The following is a 21,253-nucleotide window of genomic DNA, read 5'->3' on the forward strand; positions in this document are numbered from 1 at the left end:
GTTAAAGCCCCTAGGCAGGCTGTGGAGGGCCCAGGGCCACGTGTGGGCTGAGGTCCTAGCTGGCCCCTAAGCCAGGCTGAGGGTCAGGGCAGCCCCGGAATCACGGAGGTCTTCCAGCCACTGTCCCCGGAGGTGCAGTGGACACCGGGTCCCTCTGGGGTCCAGGCACTGGAGTCCCCGACCAAGGAGCCTCCTTCTTCAGCTTCAATGCGCCCTGTTCCCTGCACCTACCCCGCCCCCGCCTCCTCCCCATCCACCCAGTCACCAAACATTCCTGAGCATCTCTTAAGAGTCAGGCTCTGTGCTCAGGGCTCAGGAACCAGAGGGACCGGGCACAGCTCCTGTTCCCAGGGTCCTCGCAGACAGGTAAGCAAAGTGTGCAGCCCAAGATGAGGTGGGGGTGCGGGGTGGCTGGAGAAGGGCTGGGAGCACAGGCAAGGTGCCTGCGTTGTCCAGGGGGCCTGGGAGAATGCACGGGGCAGACCTCAGGGAAGGGCATCTGATGGTGGGTTTCAACGTAGAAGTAGAAGCTTGCCAAGGAGCAAAGACATCCAAGCAGTCTCCACAAGCAGGCCGCTGTCTGGCTGCACCCTCCTCTGATATGCAACTGCCCTCACCTGCCCGTGCACCTGCGGCTCAGGAGCCCTGTGTCAGCTGTCAGGAGAGGCTCCCAGGTGTGTTCTCTGAGCGTGTTCTTTCAGGAAGCACCCGGGAATGGAGGAGCCACTCATCCCCTCCCCTGTCCTGCAGCGGGGGCACCACATGCACTTCCGTCACCCCGATACGCTGGCCTCCCCTCGAGTGAGCTCAGCCGCCCAGAGCAGGTGCCATCAGGGCCGTACCTCGTGCAGGGGGTCTCTCCTCATGTTGCGCCCTGCCAGCGGCTCATCGTGGGGGAAGACCACAGAGTAATTCTTGGCATAGGACTCGTGGCTGCGCTCGCGAATCCAGCGGCGGTGGTCGGTCAGCGAGTGATGGAAGCGCCTGTAGCAGACGGAGGGCCCGGTCACCACTCTGGGGGGTTGTTAGGGAAGGGCCGGCCCAGGACCCAGGGCAAAGCTGGACCCTCGCCCCTCTGCCAGAGTCTTCCCCGTGGCACGGGCATCAAGAGGGGCTCCCGGCTCTGCAGGCTCCAGCGTGGGGCTCCGGCAGCCCCCAGACCTGGGTGAGGTCACCTGTGCCCCCCGCAGCTGTCGGGAGCAGGGAGCGAACACCACGGGCATGGCCCTCAGGTGGATGGTGCTCGGTGCTCCGGGGCGAGCCGTGCTTCTCACCCCTGACCTGGGCCTTGGGCTCAGTCCCGCTCACCATCACCTTCTGGTGCCCAGGCCTGAGAAGGCCCCGGGAGGGGTCCAGAAGCCCACGAGCTGGTGGAAGTCCATGTGAAGGATCTTCAGAGTTTAGAGTCAGCAGACGTGATGGAGGGGGAGGGGAGGCAGGGGTGAAGTCACTCCTCTCAGCTCAGGGCCCCCCAGAGCCTGTTTCTGAAGGTGGGCCCCAGCTCTGAGTCAGGCCCGGGGCCTGAGAGGTGCAGAGACTCTGGGGGAAATCCCAGGTGTGTCTCGGAACCCCACTCCCGGGGGTGGTGTCATCAGGACAGGTTTGTCCCCTTGGAGCTGGGACACCACGTGCAGCCCCTTCAACCCCTGCCTCCAGCTATTTCCTGCTGAGCTAAGAGGCCCCAGCCCCCATCGCCTGGGCCCCTCCTCCAGCCCTCGCATGGTCAGAGCAGCTGGAGCTGCCCAACAGCACTTCCGTCTGGTCTCGGCCGGGCCATGGCTGCCCGGGCCCAACTGTGCACGGCAGTGAGATGATGGGCCGGCAGCCCCACCCGTGCACAGACCCACCTCCCAGACCCCCCGCTCAGCCTGCCTCCCCCCGAACCCCGTCGGTCCCCACCTTCACTTTCCACCTGCTGGCACCTCACCTGTCCTCCAGGGCCCCCCTCCTCAGTGGCTCTGTTCTCCTCCCCTGCTCACCTGGACCCTGGGGACTTGTCCTAAACCTGACAGCCCACACTCCGGGCCCCGCCTGTGCCAGGCACTGGAAGAAGCATTTGCACACGGGACCCTCAAATGCATTTCACTGAGACGGTGGACCGCCATTCCCCTTTCATGGATGGGGCAACTGAGGCTCAGAGAGGAGGAGGAACAGCTGAGAGTACACAGCTACATCTGCTCGCTCAGGCCTCGGCAGGAAGAGCATCTCATTAGCGTTCTAGCGAAAGCCCCTGGGTGCGGGGTGCCTGCAGCTGGTCCCTGTGGTGGGAGCCATCCAGTCAGCAGGGGGCGGGGGGGGGGGGGGGCGGTGGCTGGTGGACATGGAAGTCCCACGTCAATGACCGCCTGGGCCTGAATGTCATTAGCCGGCTGTCTCCGGGGGTGCACTGCCTGGGCCAGAAGGGTGGGCGCACCAGATCTGAGTTTCCCTCCCTGTACCCTCTGCCTCCCAACCCCAAGGCCCCAGCCTGGCCCGGGACAGAGGCCCCAGCTCTGCCCCCGACCACAGACCAGCCCACAAAGCACCCCTGCCGTGTCTCAGCGTGTGAGCGAAAGATGGCTGATGAGGGAGGGAGGCCCGGCCCTCGTCCTCAACTGGCCAGGGGCGTGGGCAGCCTGAGAGCTAAGGCTGCTGCTGGGTGTATGACCCCCTGCCCTGCCTGTGGCCCTCCAGCCCGGGTAGGGGGCAGGCCCCGTTTTGTAACTTCAGCCCTAGGAGGACCTGCTGGGCCAGGTGTGATTGGTGGGTCTGATTCCAGCGCTGGAGGCCTCACCTCGAGGGAAGCCGGGGCACAGGGGACAGCCCTGCCCAGGGCTGGTAGCTGGGTCCCTGCCCACTCTGGCCAGTGTCCTGGGTGACCTCAAGCAAGTGGCCTTCGCCATTGAAGCCTCCTTTCTGCTGTTTGTAGCGGGAGGGGCGTGGCCTGGTCCATCCCTGAGGCCCCTTGCAGCTTTATCACTTCTGGAACATTCCTCTCTTGGGAGAGTGCGTGGGCACAGACCCAGACGGGCTCTGAGGCAGCCAGAGAGTGGAGCACACTGCGCCAGGCACCACAGAGCGGGTGGCAGTAGTGGCGATCTCAGTGTCTGTCTGTCTGTCTGTCTGTCTGTCTCGGTGGGTTCCAGACATCCCCCATGGTAGGAGTAACGTCCTCATCAGGCCAGGAAGGGACGGGTGCGCAGAAGAGCTGGGCCACCACCCTCTCTGGCCCTCCCAGGCAGCGGGGGTCTCCCCAGGGAGGCTGTGTGCCAGGAGCGGGTACAGGGGAGTGGGCGAACACCCAAAGGCAGTGCCACCTGTAGGGCACGGAGCTGCCACCTGGGGACATGATCCTGGCCCCACTACTCCCCCCTTGGGACCCTGCCTGGGAGCGCCCGTGTCGCTGGCCCCACTCGCAGAGGGCTGGGCCCCAGGAGGCCTTGCGGCTCTGCCATCAGCACCCTCGGCTCAGGTTTACTCAGCGTTTCCCGCGTGCACCTGACGCCGAGCATTTACCTACACGGACGCGGTCACGGCTCCACCGACACTCACAGCCCACACACCCTCATCCCGCGTCACGGAGGGTGGGGCGGGAATCGCTCAGCACTGAGTCTGATTTATTCCCATCACCCAGTAAGTGAACGATGCGACCGACATCTCTGCTCAAGGCCACCTGGGTCCAGGCCACCGCACACACAGTAACAGCTACCCCAGCCCAGCCCCGCGCCCCGGGCGGCCTGTGCAGCCCCTCCTGCTCCCCAGGCCTCAGACTCGCCGTCTGCAAAGTGGGACGATGAGATTCCACTGGAGATGACCCTGGAGCTGTCCGGCAGGTCAGGTAGGACACTGACCCAAGAGATCCTGGAAACGGAAGGGCCATGGATCTGCCAAACCCAGGCCCCTGTAGCCCCACCCCTGCCGCCAGCCTTCCTCCCTATCTTCCCTTGCCGCTGCCTCTTCCAGGAAGCCCTCTGAATTTCAGGGAAGGCTCCTTTCTAAAAGGCCCTCCCTATTTTCCCCTCCTCGCCAGATCCTAGGGCAGCTGGTAAGCAGGCGCCCCTGCCCATGGGGCCCGGAGCACACTCGCCTGATGTCGTAGCCATACATGTCCTTCTCAGGGCGCCCATGGACGATCCAGTGGGCCAGCTCCTGCCCACAGCCGCCGCCCAGCATCATTCCTGGCAAGAGCAGAGCCACAGGTCTGCAACCCACCCCCAGAGCACCCCCTCAATTCCTGCCCCTCCCACCTCCACAGGCAGCCTCACCCCCCAAGCCCCGGACCCCATGCCTGGGCATGGCCACCCGAGGGGCCCTCACCCCCTCCCTGCAGGCCTGTCCCGTGCTCCTGGGCCAGCCCCCCGCCTCGGGGGAGAACTGGAGAGGCCGAGCGGGCCACCCTCCCTCAGGCGGGGGCCGGGGCCGCTGCCGCCCACACTCGCCTGCACTGTTGAAGCCGCAGCCCAGGAAGAATCCTCGGAGTTCAGGCGCCTCCCCCATCAGGGGCTTGTGGTCCGGCGTGAAGGACTCTGCAAGGGAGGGGGGAGCCTGAAGCTCCCTCCAGGCCACACGCACTTGGGGCAGGGTCTCCGGAGAGGCAGTAATTGAGGTGGGGGTCTGCAGGTGCCTCCTTCATCCAGACCCTCACCATCCTTAAGGCCCCCAGCTCAAGGCCACTTCCTCCAGGGAGCCTCCCTGATTGCTCTTGCCACCTTCCCCTGAGCTCCTTGGCATTTACCTCCAGAACTACCCGACCTGAGCTGGGGCCTGCCTTGCAGGCTCCAGGTTTGTCTCCTGGCTATCACCATCCTCCTGCTGATGAGGGGCCTTTTGCTGGCCCCCAGCACAGTGTGTGGCTCCCCCTCCCTGCACCACCTTCCCGCACTGAGGCCAGGGACTGGGCTTCACTCACGGCTGTGTCCCGAGGCCTAGCACAGGGCCCAGCAAACTGGGCCCAGTAGGTGCTTGATCGATGTTTGTTGAATGAATAAATTATCATAAGTGCTTTGGGAGAGGGGACTGAGCCTCCCGCTTCTGTCTGCTGCCAGCAGGCCATGGGCAGAGGCCAGGACGTGGAGAGAGAGGGACTCTCGGGCATAATTTTAAAGAGCTGGACTTTGCAGTCACAGTCCTAGGTTCCAACCTTGCTTTACCCCTTCCTAGCTGTGTGACCTTGGGCAAGTGACTTCGCCTCTCTGAGCCTCAGTTTCCTCATCTGTAAACTCCAGGTCACGGCTCTTACTCCACAGGGCTGGAGTTAGTCTGTCTACAGACACTTGCAGCCCATCCGTCTGCGCCGAGGGCTCCACCCTGGGAGGCAGCTCTGAACGAGACAAGTCCCCCAGGTGGGCAGCTGATGGGGGAGTGAGCGAGACAGAGAACAAAGAGGTAAATAAGCAGAAAAGAGGGTCTGGGAAGAAAATACGATGGGACAGGGGTTGTGAGTGACTGGAGTGCTGGCTGCTCCTAACAACCCTCTCTGGCTGGCACCATCGGTACCCGGGGTGGGGAAGAGGACCCCGTGTGACACTGGGCCTCATTTATCCCTGGTTGCCCTGCCAGTGACCCCTGGAGCAGGACGGCTGGCTGCCTGGCTCCCGGCCCGAGCTCTTCTCCCACACGTGCTGGTGACAAGCTGGGTCCTGTTCCCTGCGGTGACCACCCGACCCTGGTCTCTGACCCTCAGCACCTGAGCGAAAGGAGGCCACCAGCCCTGGGGGACCGGGGGGGCTTCCAAGAAGTTGGGCCTCCTGGGGGCAGAGAGTGCCCGGTGGCTGCAGGCAGGGGGAGGAGGCAGGACAGAGAGGAGGGGGGTACCCTCGGTGGTCCTCCAGCAGAGGCGTCAGGAGGGCAGAGCCACCAATACATGCGTGAAGATCGGGCTACAAGGAGCGAGCAGGGAGGCGGGGAGACCGTCGGGTGGGGAGGCGAGAAGCCAGGGTGGCTCGGAGGAGGTGATGGAGAAGGAGCCGCCCCGGCAGGAAAGGAGGGGGAGGCCACAGGTGCGTGCGGGACCGCCCTCTGAGCCCTTGGGTGCCTGGAAGCGTTTCTGGCCGGCCTGGCAGGTGGACAGGACGTTCTGAACAGCCTCACGGGGACTCGAGCAGAGAGCCAGCAGCAGGAGCGTTTCGGGAGACAAGGGTCTCTTGGATGTTTGACAAGTGACTCACGATCGAGCAACATGAGGGTGCATGTGGGGTGCACGGGCCCCCCAGGCAGCATGGGCGGGGGCCCGACCCTGGCTCTGACCACCTGACTCTGGAGTGAGCGCTCTGCCTGCCCCAGCTGCCCCAAAGTCAAGGGGGCCTGGGACTTCCCTGCTGTCCCAGAGGCCGAAGGCCGTCGACCGCACCTGTCCTCCCCGGCACGGAGAGATGCTGGTTTCCCCACCAATCCTCCCCCACGGCCAGGAAACCAGGCACAAGATGTCCTCACACGCATGTGTCCCCACAGACAGGCCTTCCTGGGGGCGAGGACCCCAGTCTAATGACAACGAGGATGCTCCCGGGTGATGCCTGCCCCTAGGATCCTTCCAGGCCTCTCCCTCTCACTGCCAGTCCCACGCAGGCCCAGGGGAGCCGTGGGGAGTGGGCGTCCTGCACTAGGCTGGCCTCCCACCTGCCCACTACAGTGGGCCCCTGTCCCCACCTGTCTCTCCTGGGGAAGCCACAGGCTTCTTTATGCACTGAACAGGTGAAAGCAGCCCGGCCTGCGCCTGTGTGGACGCCAGGCTGGCCCCCCAGCAGGCCACAGCTGCTAGGCATCAGGACCCTCCCTCCTGTCCTGGCCCCACCCCCATTCGCTGCATGACCCTTGGAGGGCACTCCACCCGCTGGCCTCCGGCCGTCCACTTCGCTCAGGGGACTCTGCAGTCCGCTGGCCTGGACCGTGACCCGCCCCTCACCCACGGCCCCTCGTCCTCGCTCTGCCCCTGCTCACAGGTGCTCTGTTGCCCATTTCACAGAGGAGGACACAGACGCCCAAGGGGGCTCAGCAGCCTGGGCCACTGGGCCAATCAGGGCCCAGCCAGGCTCCAACTCAGAGCCTGGGATACAAAGTATCCTCTTCAGGCAACACTGCCTCGCCTGAGCTGTCTCCACAGCCCTGAGGGGGCAGGCTCAGCCCACCCATTTCCTGCCTTTGTTGAGGGTTAGAGAGGCCCTGTGTGAGCCGGGAAGGAAGGGGGACACCGGTATGATTCTGCTGGAACCATGATGCACAGGGCGTGTCTCTGGCCTGCACTTGGCCCGCTCCCCCTGCTCAGACACTCCTCCTGCAGCCCCGCTCAGTGCCCACTCCCCCTTCACGGCTCGGCATGGCTGTCCCTCCTCTGGACAGCCCACCCTCCTGCGCCCACCACCCTTGTACTTCCCGTCAGAGCACCCAGCCCCTGGGCTGCAGCAGACAGACCACCCCGGTCTGCCCCACCTGACCGTGTGCTGCCTCTGCCAGAGGAGGTGCCAGTCAACGTGGAGTGAAAGGCAGACGACGACGATATGGGTGCTGGGTATCTGGTAGCTTCTAGGCCTAACCACAGGCAGAGCCCCCCAGCTGAGACCACCTGGCTCTGAGGCCAGGGTGAGCCCCTCCTACCTTCCAGAGACCACCCTTTGCCAGGACCCCAGGCCAGCAGCCTCTCCCATCCACGCCATCGCCCTGGAACAGGCTGCCTCCGCTGCCCGGCAGCCTACCTCCTCGGGCTCGCACCACGCGAGGCCTGCCCAGCCTCCGGCGGGCCGTGCTCCTCACTCACCCTCCGCATGGGCAGGGCCAGCGCTCGGCAGAGGCAGAGGAACCAAGGGGGCCCTGTGCAGGCTCCTCTGCACCACATCTCTGCTCATGGTGCACCTTGGCCTTGAATCTTATTCTGGAATCTTCTCCACCTGCACACAGCCTTTGAGACCCAGCTCAGACAACCCACTCAGCCTGCATTAGCCTCACCCACTCTGGGGTCCCCATAGCTCCCTAGGCACCCCCAGGTCTGTCCGGGGCATGGAGTCACTGAGCGGTCATCTCTCCCTGCTGAGCTGTGAGTGACTCATGCGGATCTGTCGCTCATCTTGGAACTCCCAAAGCCTGGCCTGGGCCCTGCAGGAGTGAGCTGCTGGCCTCGGGCAAACCCTTCAGCTCCGTGGGTCCTGGCCTCCCCCAGCCTGTGCAGGACCCACCAAGTGCCAACCACAGCAGGCAGTCAGGGGCTGCGCTCGGCAGACCCCACCGTGGGCACTGCGACCTTGCTCACAGCCCCGCTTGCTGCTCCAGCCTGCGTCAGCTCAGCTCTCCCGGAGGAAGGAGACGAGGTGGGCCGCAGGACCCTTCCAAACCGAGCGGGTGTCCAGCCCTGCCAGCGCTGACTGCCGAGGCCAGAGAGCAGGGTGAGGCCGACAGCCCGGGGTGCCGGCCAGGGCGGAGCTCTCTGGGAAGCAGGGAGTGGGGGCTGAGGCTGGACCGGGCACTGGGGGTCTCCAGCCCTGTGGGAATGGCCCCAGGAAAGGGCCTGGCCCCCCTCCTCGCTCGGCCTCCCAGACGCTGGGTGGGGCTCACCATCCCGTTTTACAGATGTCAACACCACGTTCCAGGGAGGGGTCGAGTGGGGATGAAGAGCCCGGACTGGGACGTCAGAAGGGGCTGGCACTGGGGTGGGAAGAAGCCTGGCCACATGCCCGTGTGCAAATTTCTGCCCTCACAGCTCCGGCCTCTTGTCTGCAGAGAGGACTAAAAGCAGTGCTGACACCCAGAGCTGTGGGAACCATGTGACGAGAGAGCGTGGGGACGGCCTGGGGATGGACTGGCACAGGGCAGCCTCAGGAGACAGCCCGAAGGACCCAAGGATGCCCACCCCCAGCTTCCAGGCCTCCCCACTCACCCGGGCCACAGACCGTGGACTTGACCCCCGTCTTCTCCAGCACAGGGACCCGGTTGATGGCGCCTTCGATGTGCTGGGTGAACACGTCCCAGTCCAGGTCAAAGAGGCTGAAGGCAAACTTGTCGGACACCTGGGGGCAGGGCGGGGGCACGTGTCCTGGGACAGCTGCCCAGTTGGAGCAGAGGGGGCCAGGTAGGAGCCTGGCCAGCCTCCCGGGGCTAGGTGAGTGACTGGGCTGGGCTGGACCCCTTAGGTCCCCTCAGTTTCTCTCCTGTCACCAACCCATCTGCGGGGCCTGCCTGTCCTCCTTCCCTGCCTGGGCCCCACCTGCTCTGCCCTTGATTGTTGCCACGGCCTCTACCTGGCTGCCCTGTCTGCCCACCCTCCTTCGCTGCCCCAGTCTCCCAGATCGGATCACACTCTTGCTCTCCAGCCTCCCATGGCTCCCTGTGACTCTCTGTGGCTCATGAAGCCCTACCTGAATTGGTCCTGCCCACGTCTACCACCGACCCATGGCCAGCTGACCTCCCTTCAGTTCTTCGAGAAAGGCAAGCTTGATCTGACCTCAGGGCCTTCACCTCCACCTGGGGCAGCTCCTTGCCCACCTAGTTCTCTGCAGGGTTCTGCACAGATGTCACCTCCACAGGGAACTCTGTCTGACCACAGTCGGAAAGACATCCTTCCACTCCGGTCTCCCTAGGCTTAACCTTAACCTGCTAACTTCATTAAGTGCACAGATCACCATCCAAAATTGCATTACTTGTTTGTTTATTGTATGTCTCCCCACCAAAATATAGCCTTCCTGCAACAGGGACTTTTATCTTAGTCTCCCTCTTCCCCCAGAAAGTAAAATAGTATCTGGTCCAAGCTGTCATTTAGTCACTCAATTTGTGGACTAAATACATAAATGTAAGGATGAGGGTGGGCCACGCACATGTAATGGGGGTGACGGGGCCACTGGGCCTACAGAGAGCAGCCCAGGCCTGGGGGAGAGGCTGCTGCAGCCATGGGGGGTACAGGATCGTTTGCTGACGGACAGACAACTTAAAAGTTTTTATGATTTTCTAAGGTCATTATTTCACATGTTTGCAGCCTCTAACAGTTGAGGTTTTGAGGCAAGCCTTCCACCTGCCCAGGTTGGGATCTACCCGGGTACCAGGTTCTTCAGGGTCAGAGAAAAGTGGGCCTGACCCTTGTGGGGCCAGGGGACCTGCCACTGCTCTGGTGTGCACCTGAGGAGCTTCGGGGGGGGGGGGGTCTCTGGAAGAGGGCTCCCCATGCGGAGATGCAGCCCCGAGCCCCTCCCTCGACCGCTCAGTGTCTCACCTCCTCCCAGAAGATGGGGTTGGCCTCATAGCCGCCCACAGACAAGGCGTCCCCCTGGAGGCGGAGGTAGACGGAGGCGTCGTGGTCGCGGACGTTGGGCATGTTCTAGAGGGCAGAGCAGGAAGGCCTCGGGTCAGCCAGGTGGGATGGTGGGCCCTGTGCCTCCCCCAGGGGTCTCAGGCCCACGGGGGAACCACAGCACCTCCTCATCATAAGATCCTGAGGACAGAGTGGACCTGGGCTCACACGGTGGATGAACCACCCCCACTTAAGTCTCTCGTTCTTCAAACCCCATGAAAGGGCAGCAAAGATGGAAGAAAGAGGGGGAATGGAGGAGGGAGGGAAGAAAAAGTATAACCCACAAAGACAGGAGAACAGAAAGTGATGGCCACAGAGAGGGGATCTCAACCCTCCCTGGGGAGTGGAGGCACAGAGGAGGGCCTGCCCTAGCTCGGGTTTCCAGGAGGGAGACTGAACAAGGCAGGCCAGTTTCCTACCCTCTGTCCGCTCCAATCTGCAGAGGCCAAGCCTGTGGCAGCCCCAGGCCCCTCTGCAGGAGGTGTGTATGCGCGTGTGCATGCATGCATGTGTGTGTGTGTGTGAGACAGTGTGTGTGCATGCGTGCATGTGAACAGGAAGATGGGTAGGGTCTCTTCAAAGCAGTTGCACCCAGACCCCATCCATGCCCACCGTGTGCAGCCCAGGGCCTGGCCCTGCCCTGCAGGAGCCCTGAGGTCTGTCTCTGGAGAAGCCGATCCCAGAGCTGCAGGCTCAGGGGAGGGGAGGGGTGGGCTACCAGCCCCCTTGACAGCAGACTGGAGGCTCTTCTGTGGGGACACTGAGTGGCCCGTGGCTGGCTCCAGATGCTGACACCGGGGCCCCTCACCAAAGAGGGGGGCTCGCCCCTCAACCCCCTGCAAGAGGCTCTCCCATCCTCTCTCTTCAATCTTCCGGTCAGCCTGGGGAAACTCTGTTTTAAAATGGCGCCTCCACAAGAACTTCAGGGACGTGAGAAGCCGGGGTCCATAAAGCAAGGTCACAGAGAAGGGACAAGCCCAGGCCAAGACAGATGCCTTCAAATGAGAGATGATCATCCAAACTAAAATGCAACAGAAGGATGGGATAAGGCCGAGACCATCTTCCAGATATTAGCCCCCAAAAGATGAAGAAATAGAAATCAGGAAAGGAAAAAATAAGAAAATCAGGAGATCAATCCTGAAGGTCCAACATCCACCTTAGGGGGTTCCAGAAGAAGAAAACGGAGAAAATGGAGCTGAAGGGAATGTCAGAGCCATAACCCAAGACACTTCTCAGATTGAAAACTGAGAATCTCCGTATTGAAAGGCCCACAAGTGCCCGCCGAGCCCTGTGAACGGGCCAGCCCTGCACAGAGGCTATGTCGGGGTGAAACGTCAGAATGTCAGGTGAACGGGGGGTCCCAAATACAGGAGCAGCACCCCTGAAGGCTGGAAGACCTGGAGCAAAGTCTTCAAAATTCTGATGGACAATGATTTTAAATGCAGAATTCTAGACCCAGTCAATCCATCAATCAAGTGTAAGGAAAGAATAAAGAGTTTTTCAGACATTCACGGACACAAAAACATTTACTTCTCATGTCTCCCTTCTATGTAAGCTACAAGGAACCTGCTGTGGATCCAGAGAGCAGCAGGTCCAAACAGAAGAGGCAGGAGGGAGGTCCCAGGGTAACAGGCAAGCAGATGCCGGGAGGCAATTGGTCCAAAATGGAGAAGATCAGAAGGCAGTGGGAGGAGTTCTCTGGGGAGGGGAAGGGCATTTACAGACTTCACGCGATTTCTCTGTGTGTATGAGGGTGCAGAAAACATTATTGATGGGTGTTTGACAGATTCATGGAAATGTTTGGGGGGGGGAATGTGACGGTTATGAATATAGATGCAAGTATCTTCAACAAAATACCAGCAAAGTGAATCCAACAACATATGAAAAGGATTATATACCACGAACAAGTGGGATTTATCCCAGGAATGCAAGGTTGGTTTAACATCTGAAAATCAGTCTATGTAACACACCGTATCAACAGAGCAAAGGATGAAAACCACTAGTCATTTCAGTCGATGCAGAAAAAGCCTTAGACAGAATAAACACCTTTTATGATAAAAACAGTCAACAATCTGATAACAGCAGGGACTCTCCTGATGAAGGGCATCTAAGAAAAACCCACAGCTAACGCACACTTCCTGGTGGCTTTCACCCTAAGATGAGGCACAAGAGAAGGGTGTCCGCTCTAACCCTTCTACTCAACACTGTGCTGGAGGTCTTGGCCACAGCAACAGTTAGTCAAGAAGAAGTAATAAAATTAGGCATCCAGATTGGAGAATAAGTAAAACTGTCCCTGTTTGCAGATGACACGATCCTGCATACAGAAAATCCTGGGGAAACACCTAAAAGCTACTAGGACTAATGAAATAGATCAACAAAGTTGCAGGATACAGGTGAATATATAACAAACAAAAAACTATTGTATTTCTATACTCCAGCAATGAACAATCGAAAACGAAATTCGGAAAACAATTCCATTCACAACACTATCAAAAATAATTAAATGCTTATGAATAAATTTAACAAAAGAAGTGCAAAACTTGTACTCTAACAGGTAGAAAATATTTTTGAAGGGAATTAAAGAAGACCTAAATAAATGGACAGACACCCCATGTCTATGAAAGGAAGAATTGCTGCCGTTGAGGTGACAATGCGCCTCTAACTGATCTGCAGACTCAGCATGGTCTCCACCGAAACCTCAGCTGGCTTCTTGGCGGAAATCGACAAGCCGATCCTAAAATTCACACAGAAATGCAAGGGACCCAGAATATTCCAAACAATCTTGAAGAAGAAGAACAAAGCCAGAAGACTCCAATTTCCTGACTTCAACACTTACTATGAAGCTCCTGTGGTCAAGAGGGAGAGGTATGACCTAAGGATGGACACACAGATCAATAGAGTAGAACTGAGAGTCCAGACATAAACCCTCACGTTTCTGGTCAATTGACTTTCGATGAGGGCGCCAGGCAACTCAACAGAGGAAATAATAATCAACAGATGGAGCTGGGACCACTGGACATCCACACACGGAAGAATGAAGTGGAGCCCTTCCTCACACCCACACAAATGTCATCAAAATGCTCACAGACTGAAGCGTAAGAGCTAAAACGATAAAATTCTGAGGAGAAAATATGGGAATAAATCTCTGTGGCCCTGGCTTAGGAAAACACCTTCTGAAATATGACACCATAAGCACAAGGGACAAAAGAAAAAAGACATAAGTTGTACTTCATCAAGATTAGGATCTTTTATGCTGCCAACGACACCATCCAAAAAGTGACAAGACAACCTGCAGAATGGGAGGAAATATTTGCAAATCATATGTCTGATAGGGGACTTGTAACCAGAATGTGTGAAGAACTCATAACTGGATAAAAAGACAAACAACCCAATTTAAAAATGAACGCAGTATCTGAATAAACATTTCTCCAAAGAAGATACACAAATGGCCAACGAGCACATGAATGATGCTCAGCATCGTTAGTCAGTCGTTAGGGAAATGCAACTCAAGACTACAAGGTATCACTTCACACCCACTAGGATGGCTGGAACCACAAAGACAGGCAACAAGTGTTGCTGAGGATGTGGAGAAGTCAGAACCCTCCTGCACTGCTGGTGGTAAAATGATGCAGCTGCTTTGGAAAACAGCCTGACAGTTCCTCAAAAAGTAGCAGAGTTTCCACGTGACCCAGCAATTCCACTCCATGGCATCTGCCCAAGAGAAACGAAAACACAGGCCCACACGAGAACTTGTACATGAACATTCACAGCAGTGTGATTCATAATAACCCAAACGTGGAAACACTCAAACGCCCATCAGCAGATGAACAGATACCTATTACGTGGTATACAGTAGAATGTCGTTCAGCCACAAAAAGGAAGGAAATTCTGACACGTGTACCACACGGATGAACCTTGAAAACATCAGGCTGAGTGAAAGAAGGCAGACACGAAAGGTCACAAAGGTACGATTCCATTTTATTAAATGTCTGGAATAGGAAAATCCATAGAGACAGAAATCAGATTAGTGATCATCTGAGGCTGGGGGTGGGGTGGGAAATGGAGAGTGATGATGGATGAAGATAATGTTAGATAGATAGATAGATAGATGATAAGTAGATAGATAAATAGATGATAGATGATAGATAGATAGATGACAGATAGATGATAGAAAGACAGATGATAGATAGAAGATAGATAGATGATAGATGGATGATAGGTAGATAGATAAATAGATGATAGACACACGATAGATGATAGATAGATAGATGATAGAAAGATAATAGATAGATAGATGACAGTTACATAGAAAACTGAGTAACTGAAAAAAAACTATTAACAACTCCAGGAAACACAAAAAGTGGAACACTATTTGCTCAGGAGTTAAGAATATTTACATAGACATTATATTGCAAACACTGACTACTGATTTACCCAACAAACAAATAAACAAACAAAACAAAATCAATTTAGAAACCAGCCGGAGTGGGGAAGCCGCCTCCTCTGAGGTCCCCAGCCCCGGAGGAACCGCCTCTCTCATTTACCCTGCCCTGGAGATGCCCCCCCCCCCCCCATCTTTGAGGAGATGCTCCGTGAACGTCCCCCTCCCCCCGTCTCCCGGCTGTCCCGCTCCTCCGTAGGTCTGGAATAAGAGTGTGTGCACTGCGGGGCGGCCGGCAGGAGGTACACAGGCGCTGTTGTTGGCTCTGGTAACTGAGCACTTCAGAAACAACAACGGTGCCCTCGTTACCTCTATCGTCACTGCTACTCCGAAAACAAACCAAACCGACCTCTGGAGCGCCAGAGAGCAGGACGGTGGGGACACCTGGTGGCCGGGGAAGCCCTGACTTTTGTTCCAGCGGGATTAGTGTCCCCATCTCCCTGCCCTTGGAAGGCCCCCGCTGCCTCGGAGCACCCAGCACGGCCTCAGCTCAGCCCCAAGGTGCCCACAGGGTGCCCTCCCTGCCCTCTCCATGCAGAAGCCCACCCTACAGGTATGAGCCCATTCCCACTGACGTCCAGGCCTCCTGACCTCCACCCATTCCCTTCCACCTGCTTCCCCTGCCCTCCACCCAATCCAAATCCTGCTGGCCACTTCCTCCAGGAAGGCATCCTGTGGCTCCAGCCTCCCTGGTCCTTTCCTCCAAAGCACCAGCTAGCTGGACCACCCGTGCCCCTTGGTCACGGTCACCATCACCACATCCACCACCTAATGAGCCCCTGCTCGGTGACAGGCCCCACACTTGGCCCTGTAACTCCATCACTTGCTGCCTCCCTCAGCACAGCCTTATGCAGTAGGTACAATTATTACCCATTCTGCAGAAAACGAAACTGAGGCTCAGAGCCACACCCTGACTTGCCTGGGCTGGGGAATGGAAGAGTCAAGTTGCAGACCCTGAGCCTGGCTCCTCCCCACCGCTCTGTGCCAGGCAGAGCAGCCTCTACAAAAGTCAGGGGAGGTCGGTGGGGCTGCCAGACCATCCGAGAGCACTCGGGTTCACCGATTTGAAGGACGCAGAGTCAGGCCCAGAGGTCACAGAGGAGCGGGGGGCAGTGCTCGCTGGGCTAGGACCCAGGACTGGGACAGCTCCTTAGAACTGGGGGTCCCTGGGAGAGCACAGCCCTCTGCCCACCCGAGAGGATGAAGAGCTCTTGGCTCAGGTGGCCACACAGGCCCCTGGCGCCGTGAGGCCCGGGTCTAGGCAGATGTGGTCCTGCAGGGCAAGACTGTCGAGCCCAGGGGCCTGTCTGAGCAGACATGGATGGGGTGGGCAGGAGCACGTGCCCCCAGGACAGGCCCAGGCGGCGGGGGCCTCCCAGCGCATGCCCCAAAGCCCCTGTCCCCAGGACCCGCCTTGGCACGAAGGAGCTGGTTCTCTGACCCACCAAGGGGTCAGGCCACGCCAGTGGGAGGTCAGGGTCAGAGGCCAGCTCCCCTCCCAGATTCAGACTGTGCAGGTGCGGCCTCAGGAAGGGCCGGCCTCCCAGAGCCCCCCACATGGCCAATGGGGTGAAGGGGAGCGTGTGGAACTCTGCCCCGCCCCAGATCTCCGAGCTCTTTGGGCTGGTGGCCCGTTCCCGGTGCACCAGCGCAGCCTCGAGCTCCCAGAGGCACAGCGGGTCCCTGGGTGGCAGCGTGTTTGAGGATAACATGAACGACCCCAGGCTGGCTCTCACCCTGAACGCACGGAGGGGGCCCTGGCCGACCCCGCCCTGGTTCCTCCCTGACGGGTGCCTCAGTCAGGCCTTAGGAGCAATCAGGGCATGGAGACTCTGCGGATGCCCTGGGGTCCCCCTCCCCGCAGCCACCCCCAGGACAGGGCCCTGCGCTACCCCCCAGTCTGTCCCCAGCTTTAGCCCAGCCCTCCTGAGCCCACGGCGGCCCGAGGGCGACCCCTGGCGGCCACATGGGGGCTCTCCCCACAGAACCAGGGCCAGGGAGTCCTCCCGCCAACAGCGTGACTGCTCTCGGTTCCCCAGCCCATGGCCCATGGCAGCCCTCAGGAGGCGTGTGCTGGACCACATTGAACCCACTCACCAATGCGGGAAATCCTGCGTCAAGGGGGAGGGGCAGGGGTGGGGACCCAGCCTCCACCTCAGCTTCCCACGCCCTCCACCACTGTGGTCCACCAGTGACCAGAGGGAAGCCAAGTAGGCACGAGGCTCCCAGGACCCTCTTTGGGGTCCGACCCTAAACAAGTGCAGTCTGGTCTCACTCTCCCCACCCCACCCTCTGACCTCCTCTCTGAACTGTCTGCAGGTCCCCAGCTGCCAGCTCCGTGCAGCTCCCTTCTCCACCACACCCCTTCCCTGCCACCCCTCCAACCCTGCAGAAGATCCTCAGACACGGCCTCCACCAGGGAGCCTCCCCTGGTCCACGGGCCGGGAGCCTACGGCCCCTGTGCTCACCCCACAGAGCCCTCTGCTGCCTGTTCTGGAATAAATAAGCATATTCACGCGTCTGTACCCTCCCCCAGCTCACCCGGATGAGAACTAGGTCTGTGACAGACCGGGTTGCTAGAACAGGACCCGGACACAGAGCGTATCCGTCAAGGTTGGATGGAGAGAGGGGTGGGGAGGAGGGGTTAGGTGGGATAGTGGATGGACGGCTTAATGAGTGGATGGAGACGGAGGAATGGTGAAAGGGGAGACGAAAGGGTGGAGAGCGTGATGGAGAGACGGAGGGATGAACGGATGGAGGGAGGGACAGATGGAGGGAGGGACAGATGGAGGGAGGGACAGATGGGTGGAGGGATACAGGGTAAATGGGAAAAGGAATGGATGGATAGATGCAGGGGTGAGGAAGGGACGGTTGGATGATGGATGGAGGAGGGATGGAGGGAGGGAGGGAGGGAGAGAGGAGTGGTCCATGACAAGGTGGCAGGAAGCTACCAGCCGCCACCATAGGAGAGAGGAGATAAGCGGAGGAGAGGAGAGAGAGCAGGAGGCACGAAGCCCAGGTGCCAGCAGGTGCACCCCAACCCTCCACCTCTCTTGGCAGAGGTGTCTCTAAGGCCCCCAGGAGGTTCTCGGGGCCAGAATCAGTGCCCTATGAGACTGGCACCAGGGCATATTGGGGAGCACGCAAACATTTGGGGGTTCCCAGAAATGCCTGGGGCACAGGGCATGGCAAAAAGCAGGACTGACTGCACCATGCAGGACAGGCATGGGCTGTGGCTAGGACGTCGATGAGAAGCTGTGCCCCGAAGGCCGAGGGGGTTGGCACCATGGGGGTTACACCCACCCCACCTCATTTAAGTCTCATACCACCCGAATCACGCAGTGTGATGCCCACTTCACAGATGAGGCGACTGAGAGTGAGGGAACCCAGGAGGGTCATGCCACCTGTAAGAGCTGGGGTTCAGAGCAGGTCCCTGCCCAACCCCACAGCCAGTCTCCCACAGCCTGGCAGGCTTCCTGGGGCCATCGACTAACCTGGATCCCTTCAATGCGCTCAGTGACGACATAGGCATGGTGCATGGCCACCAGCGGGACCTTGACTCCTGCCATCCGGCCCACAGCGCCCGCCCACACTCCTGCAGGCAAAGCATGGACAGCTCAGTTCTGCTGGCCCCTGGTGGGCACTACCAGCCAGGTGGGCATAGGGCGCCTCTGCTCATCTGCCCTGGCAGCGATCCCCCCAGGTCACAGCCGGCCCCCTCCCCAAAGAAAGGCCTGATTTAGGGAGCAGCCAGCATGGCCACTCCGGAGCCAGGAGGAACGCCACTCCCACCTGCACAATTGACCACACAGGGCGTCTGGATGGAGCCGTGCTCTGTCTCCACAGCTGCCACCCGCCGCACCCCGAAGTCATCTGTCCGCACACGGATGCCGGTCACTGGGCAGTTCTCGATGACCTGGGAACGAGAGGAGCTGATCCAAAGCCATGTGCACTCTGAGGGCGCTGAGCACCCACCCTCTCACCGCCCCCATCCTGGGCGGGACCTGGGACCTCTGCTTCTGCGAGGGCCGGCTTCCTGTGACATATCGGGGAAATGGGGTGACCACAGCGCCAGACACTAAATCCACGTGTTCTGTGACTTGAGAACCTGTCCCCAAGTAGAGTGGCTCTTTTCATAAAGTGACAAAAGAAAAAGCAAGGCTCGTGTGACTAACAGATGTTTGCGGTCAGCCCTTTGGTAAAAAGGTCACATAGTCCAGTTCGGCTCCATTTCGTCCCCATAAATACCTTGATGGAAAATATTTGGAGTAAAACTAAAATGGCATCAATCACCTTCTTCTGGGTGATTTTCATTTCTTCTTTTCTGCTTATTTATCTTTCTTAATTTTTTCTACAACTAAGTGTATATTTGAGACAAAAGAAGATAAAAATTCCAAGAAGAGATTCTGGGAGGATTCCCTGGTCCAGCAGGGCCGGGACCTCGGGGGAAGGAAGGAGAGCTGACATCCGCGGACAGAACTGAGGCACAGCCTGCCTTCGAAGGAGTCAATCAGCAGCCTCAGAGAGGTCCCAAGGTCACACAGCAGAGAGAATGGCACTCATCATCTTGCCTTCTGCTCTCGGGGTTCTTAGGCAGGAGGGGTGGGCTGAGAGCAGGGTACAGTGGCCTGCGGTACCTGTGCTCCCCGGGCAGTGGCGGCCCTGGCGAGAGTGGTACAGGTGCCCGCGGGGTCCATGGTGCCATCCTGTGGCACGTACAGCGTCCCGTAGAGGTCGTCCACATTCATCAGCGGATACAGTGCCTTGGTCTCCGCCGGGCTCAGCACGTGGGACTCCACGCCGTAGGCCTTGCCCAACTAGGGGGACCCAGAGGAAAGCTACTGAGTCCTCGGGGTCAGACCTCCTCCGGCCGCTCTCCTCCCTGGCTGGGCCCCCGAGGGTCAGCTTCGACTCTGCCTCCTCAGGAAGCCTCAGTCGGTCACCATGCCCCTGCAGCCCCTGTCCCTTGAGCCGGCTTCTCATAAGGATGAGGAGCTCAGGGCAATGGGTGGAAGCAGGCTCTGGGCCATCCCACTTTCCCCATCCACCTCTGACACTAGCCCTATGGCCTGGGGCAAGCTGCTCAACCGCCCTGCACAATGGGAGCCATAATGGACCATGTGGCTGAAACCCCTAAAGGGCCTCCACCAGTCCCTGGTACGTATTATATAAAATAAATAAAAATAACCCCCACACGTCTAATATTTTGGGCTTGGGATCAGGTTCCCAGGTCAGCCCAGCTCGCGAGGCCTGCAGGGTCCTGGCCCCAGGCTCCCGTGCCAGACTGCACTCCCATCACATTTGATTGGCCCAAGGGCAGCCAATCAAGTGTCCCCAGGCACGCCCATCAGGACAGGCTCCGCCCAACTACAGCTGAGCCAATCAGATTCTCTGTCTGAAAACTGTGAATGAAAAGTGGCAAAGACTACTCCACAGTGGGAACTTGAGCTAGAGGCTGGTGCTGGAGGCTTGTCAGGAGCCTTTATCCCAGCTGATGAGTGGGCACAGGGGGAGGATGAGGATGGGGTGAGGGAGAGGAGGAGGCAGAATGGGGCCACCTCCCAACCCCAGAGACCCAGGCTCCTTCTAGTGAAACCGGCTGCCCCTGCTTCTGGCATGGCCCCCAGGGGACCTCAGCGACAGTAAGCCTCTGCTAGCCGCACAGCCAGCTCTGCTCCCTGGGCCCTGAGCAGGTATTCAGTCGGTGCTCAATAAGAGCTGAATTGCTGGAGGAACCTGTCTCACCCACGCCCTGGAATTTATGGTCCGCGCCTGGCTGCTCTGGCTTAGGAAGCAAGCCCCACCTCCCCAGTACAGGGCCTTCCACAGCATACGGCTTTCTCCCTCATCCCCTACAACCGTGTTCCCGAAGCTGTCGGTGGGGCCGGGAGAAGGGTGCTGGCTGCCTGCTGGGTGCCGTCTCGGTGTTCACCCGGTCTCCCGAGAGCACCACGAGTGATGGTAATAATAACACCCGTTTATTGGGACTCTCCTGGCTCTGGGGCTCAGCGCACTGTGCTCGGCGATACGGCCCCATTTTAAAGATGAGAATGCAGGGGCTCAGAGAGGTGACTTCACTTGTCCCAGGTGGCCCAGGCAGCAAGGGCAGTGCCAGGGTCTGAACCCGTCTCTGTTGGGGCCCCTTCCCTGTGCCGTGCTGCCTCGCCCGCCCCCGGCAGGGATGGCACCCACCAACGGGAGCCCCAACCCGGCAGCGAGTGGGCACCCCAATGACTTGAGCCCTCCACCCCTGCAGAGGACACCCACCGACATGAGCCTCTTGTACTCATCCAGACGCTGCCGACTGGACGCGATGAACAGGCCCCCATTCTGGATCCAGCCCGTATGCAGCCCCGTCTCCTCCTCCAGGTCACGGCTCACCACGCGCCTCGTGTGGGCCAGAAGCTCCACCTCCACGTCGCTGGGCCGCAGCTGCCACAGAAGGCCTGGCAGGGAGGGGCGGGGCACTGTCAGTCCCCAGCACGGCGGTGCCAACCCCCTTTCTTCCACCAGACCTCGGCTCCTAAATATCAGGCAGCAGGCCCAGGGCTTTCTCTGCAGGCCAG

The 21,253-nt window shown here is 59.3% G+C and overlaps 1 protein-coding gene across 5 annotated transcripts in view; it reads right to left on the minus strand.

The window, feature by feature from the left end:
• Window positions 1-21,253, minus strand: part of SARDH (sarcosine dehydrogenase) — a 67,930-nt gene that overhangs the window by 42,738 nt on the left and 3,939 nt on the right. For 4 of the 5 annotated variants that reach the window (XM_046678098.1, XM_046678106.1, XM_046678112.1 and 1 more), the window contains 9 exons: window positions 20,955-21,133; window positions 19,325-19,504; window positions 18,480-18,603; window positions 18,182-18,282; window positions 10,169-10,273; window positions 8,843-8,972; window positions 4,419-4,505; window positions 4,067-4,157; window positions 843-984 (listed from right to left, as the gene is read on the minus strand). In XM_046678098.1, coding sequence (XP_046534054.1) covers window positions 843-984; window positions 4,067-4,157; window positions 4,419-4,505; window positions 8,843-8,972; window positions 10,169-10,273; window positions 18,182-18,282; window positions 18,480-18,603; window positions 19,325-19,504; window positions 20,955-21,133 — 1,139 coding nt within the window. The remainder of the gene's footprint in view (window positions 1-842; window positions 985-4,066; window positions 4,158-4,418; window positions 4,506-8,842; window positions 8,973-10,168; window positions 10,274-18,181; window positions 18,283-18,479; window positions 18,604-19,324; window positions 19,505-20,954; window positions 21,134-21,253) is intronic. The other variant, XM_046678128.1, reaches the window with a different exon arrangement.

This window comes from Equus quagga, chromosome 1 (assembly GCF_021613505.1).
Source record: "Equus quagga isolate Etosha38 chromosome 1, UCLA_HA_Equagga_1.0, whole genome shotgun sequence".
NCBI classification, from domain to species: Eukaryota; Metazoa; Chordata; class Mammalia; order Perissodactyla; family Equidae; genus Equus; species Equus quagga.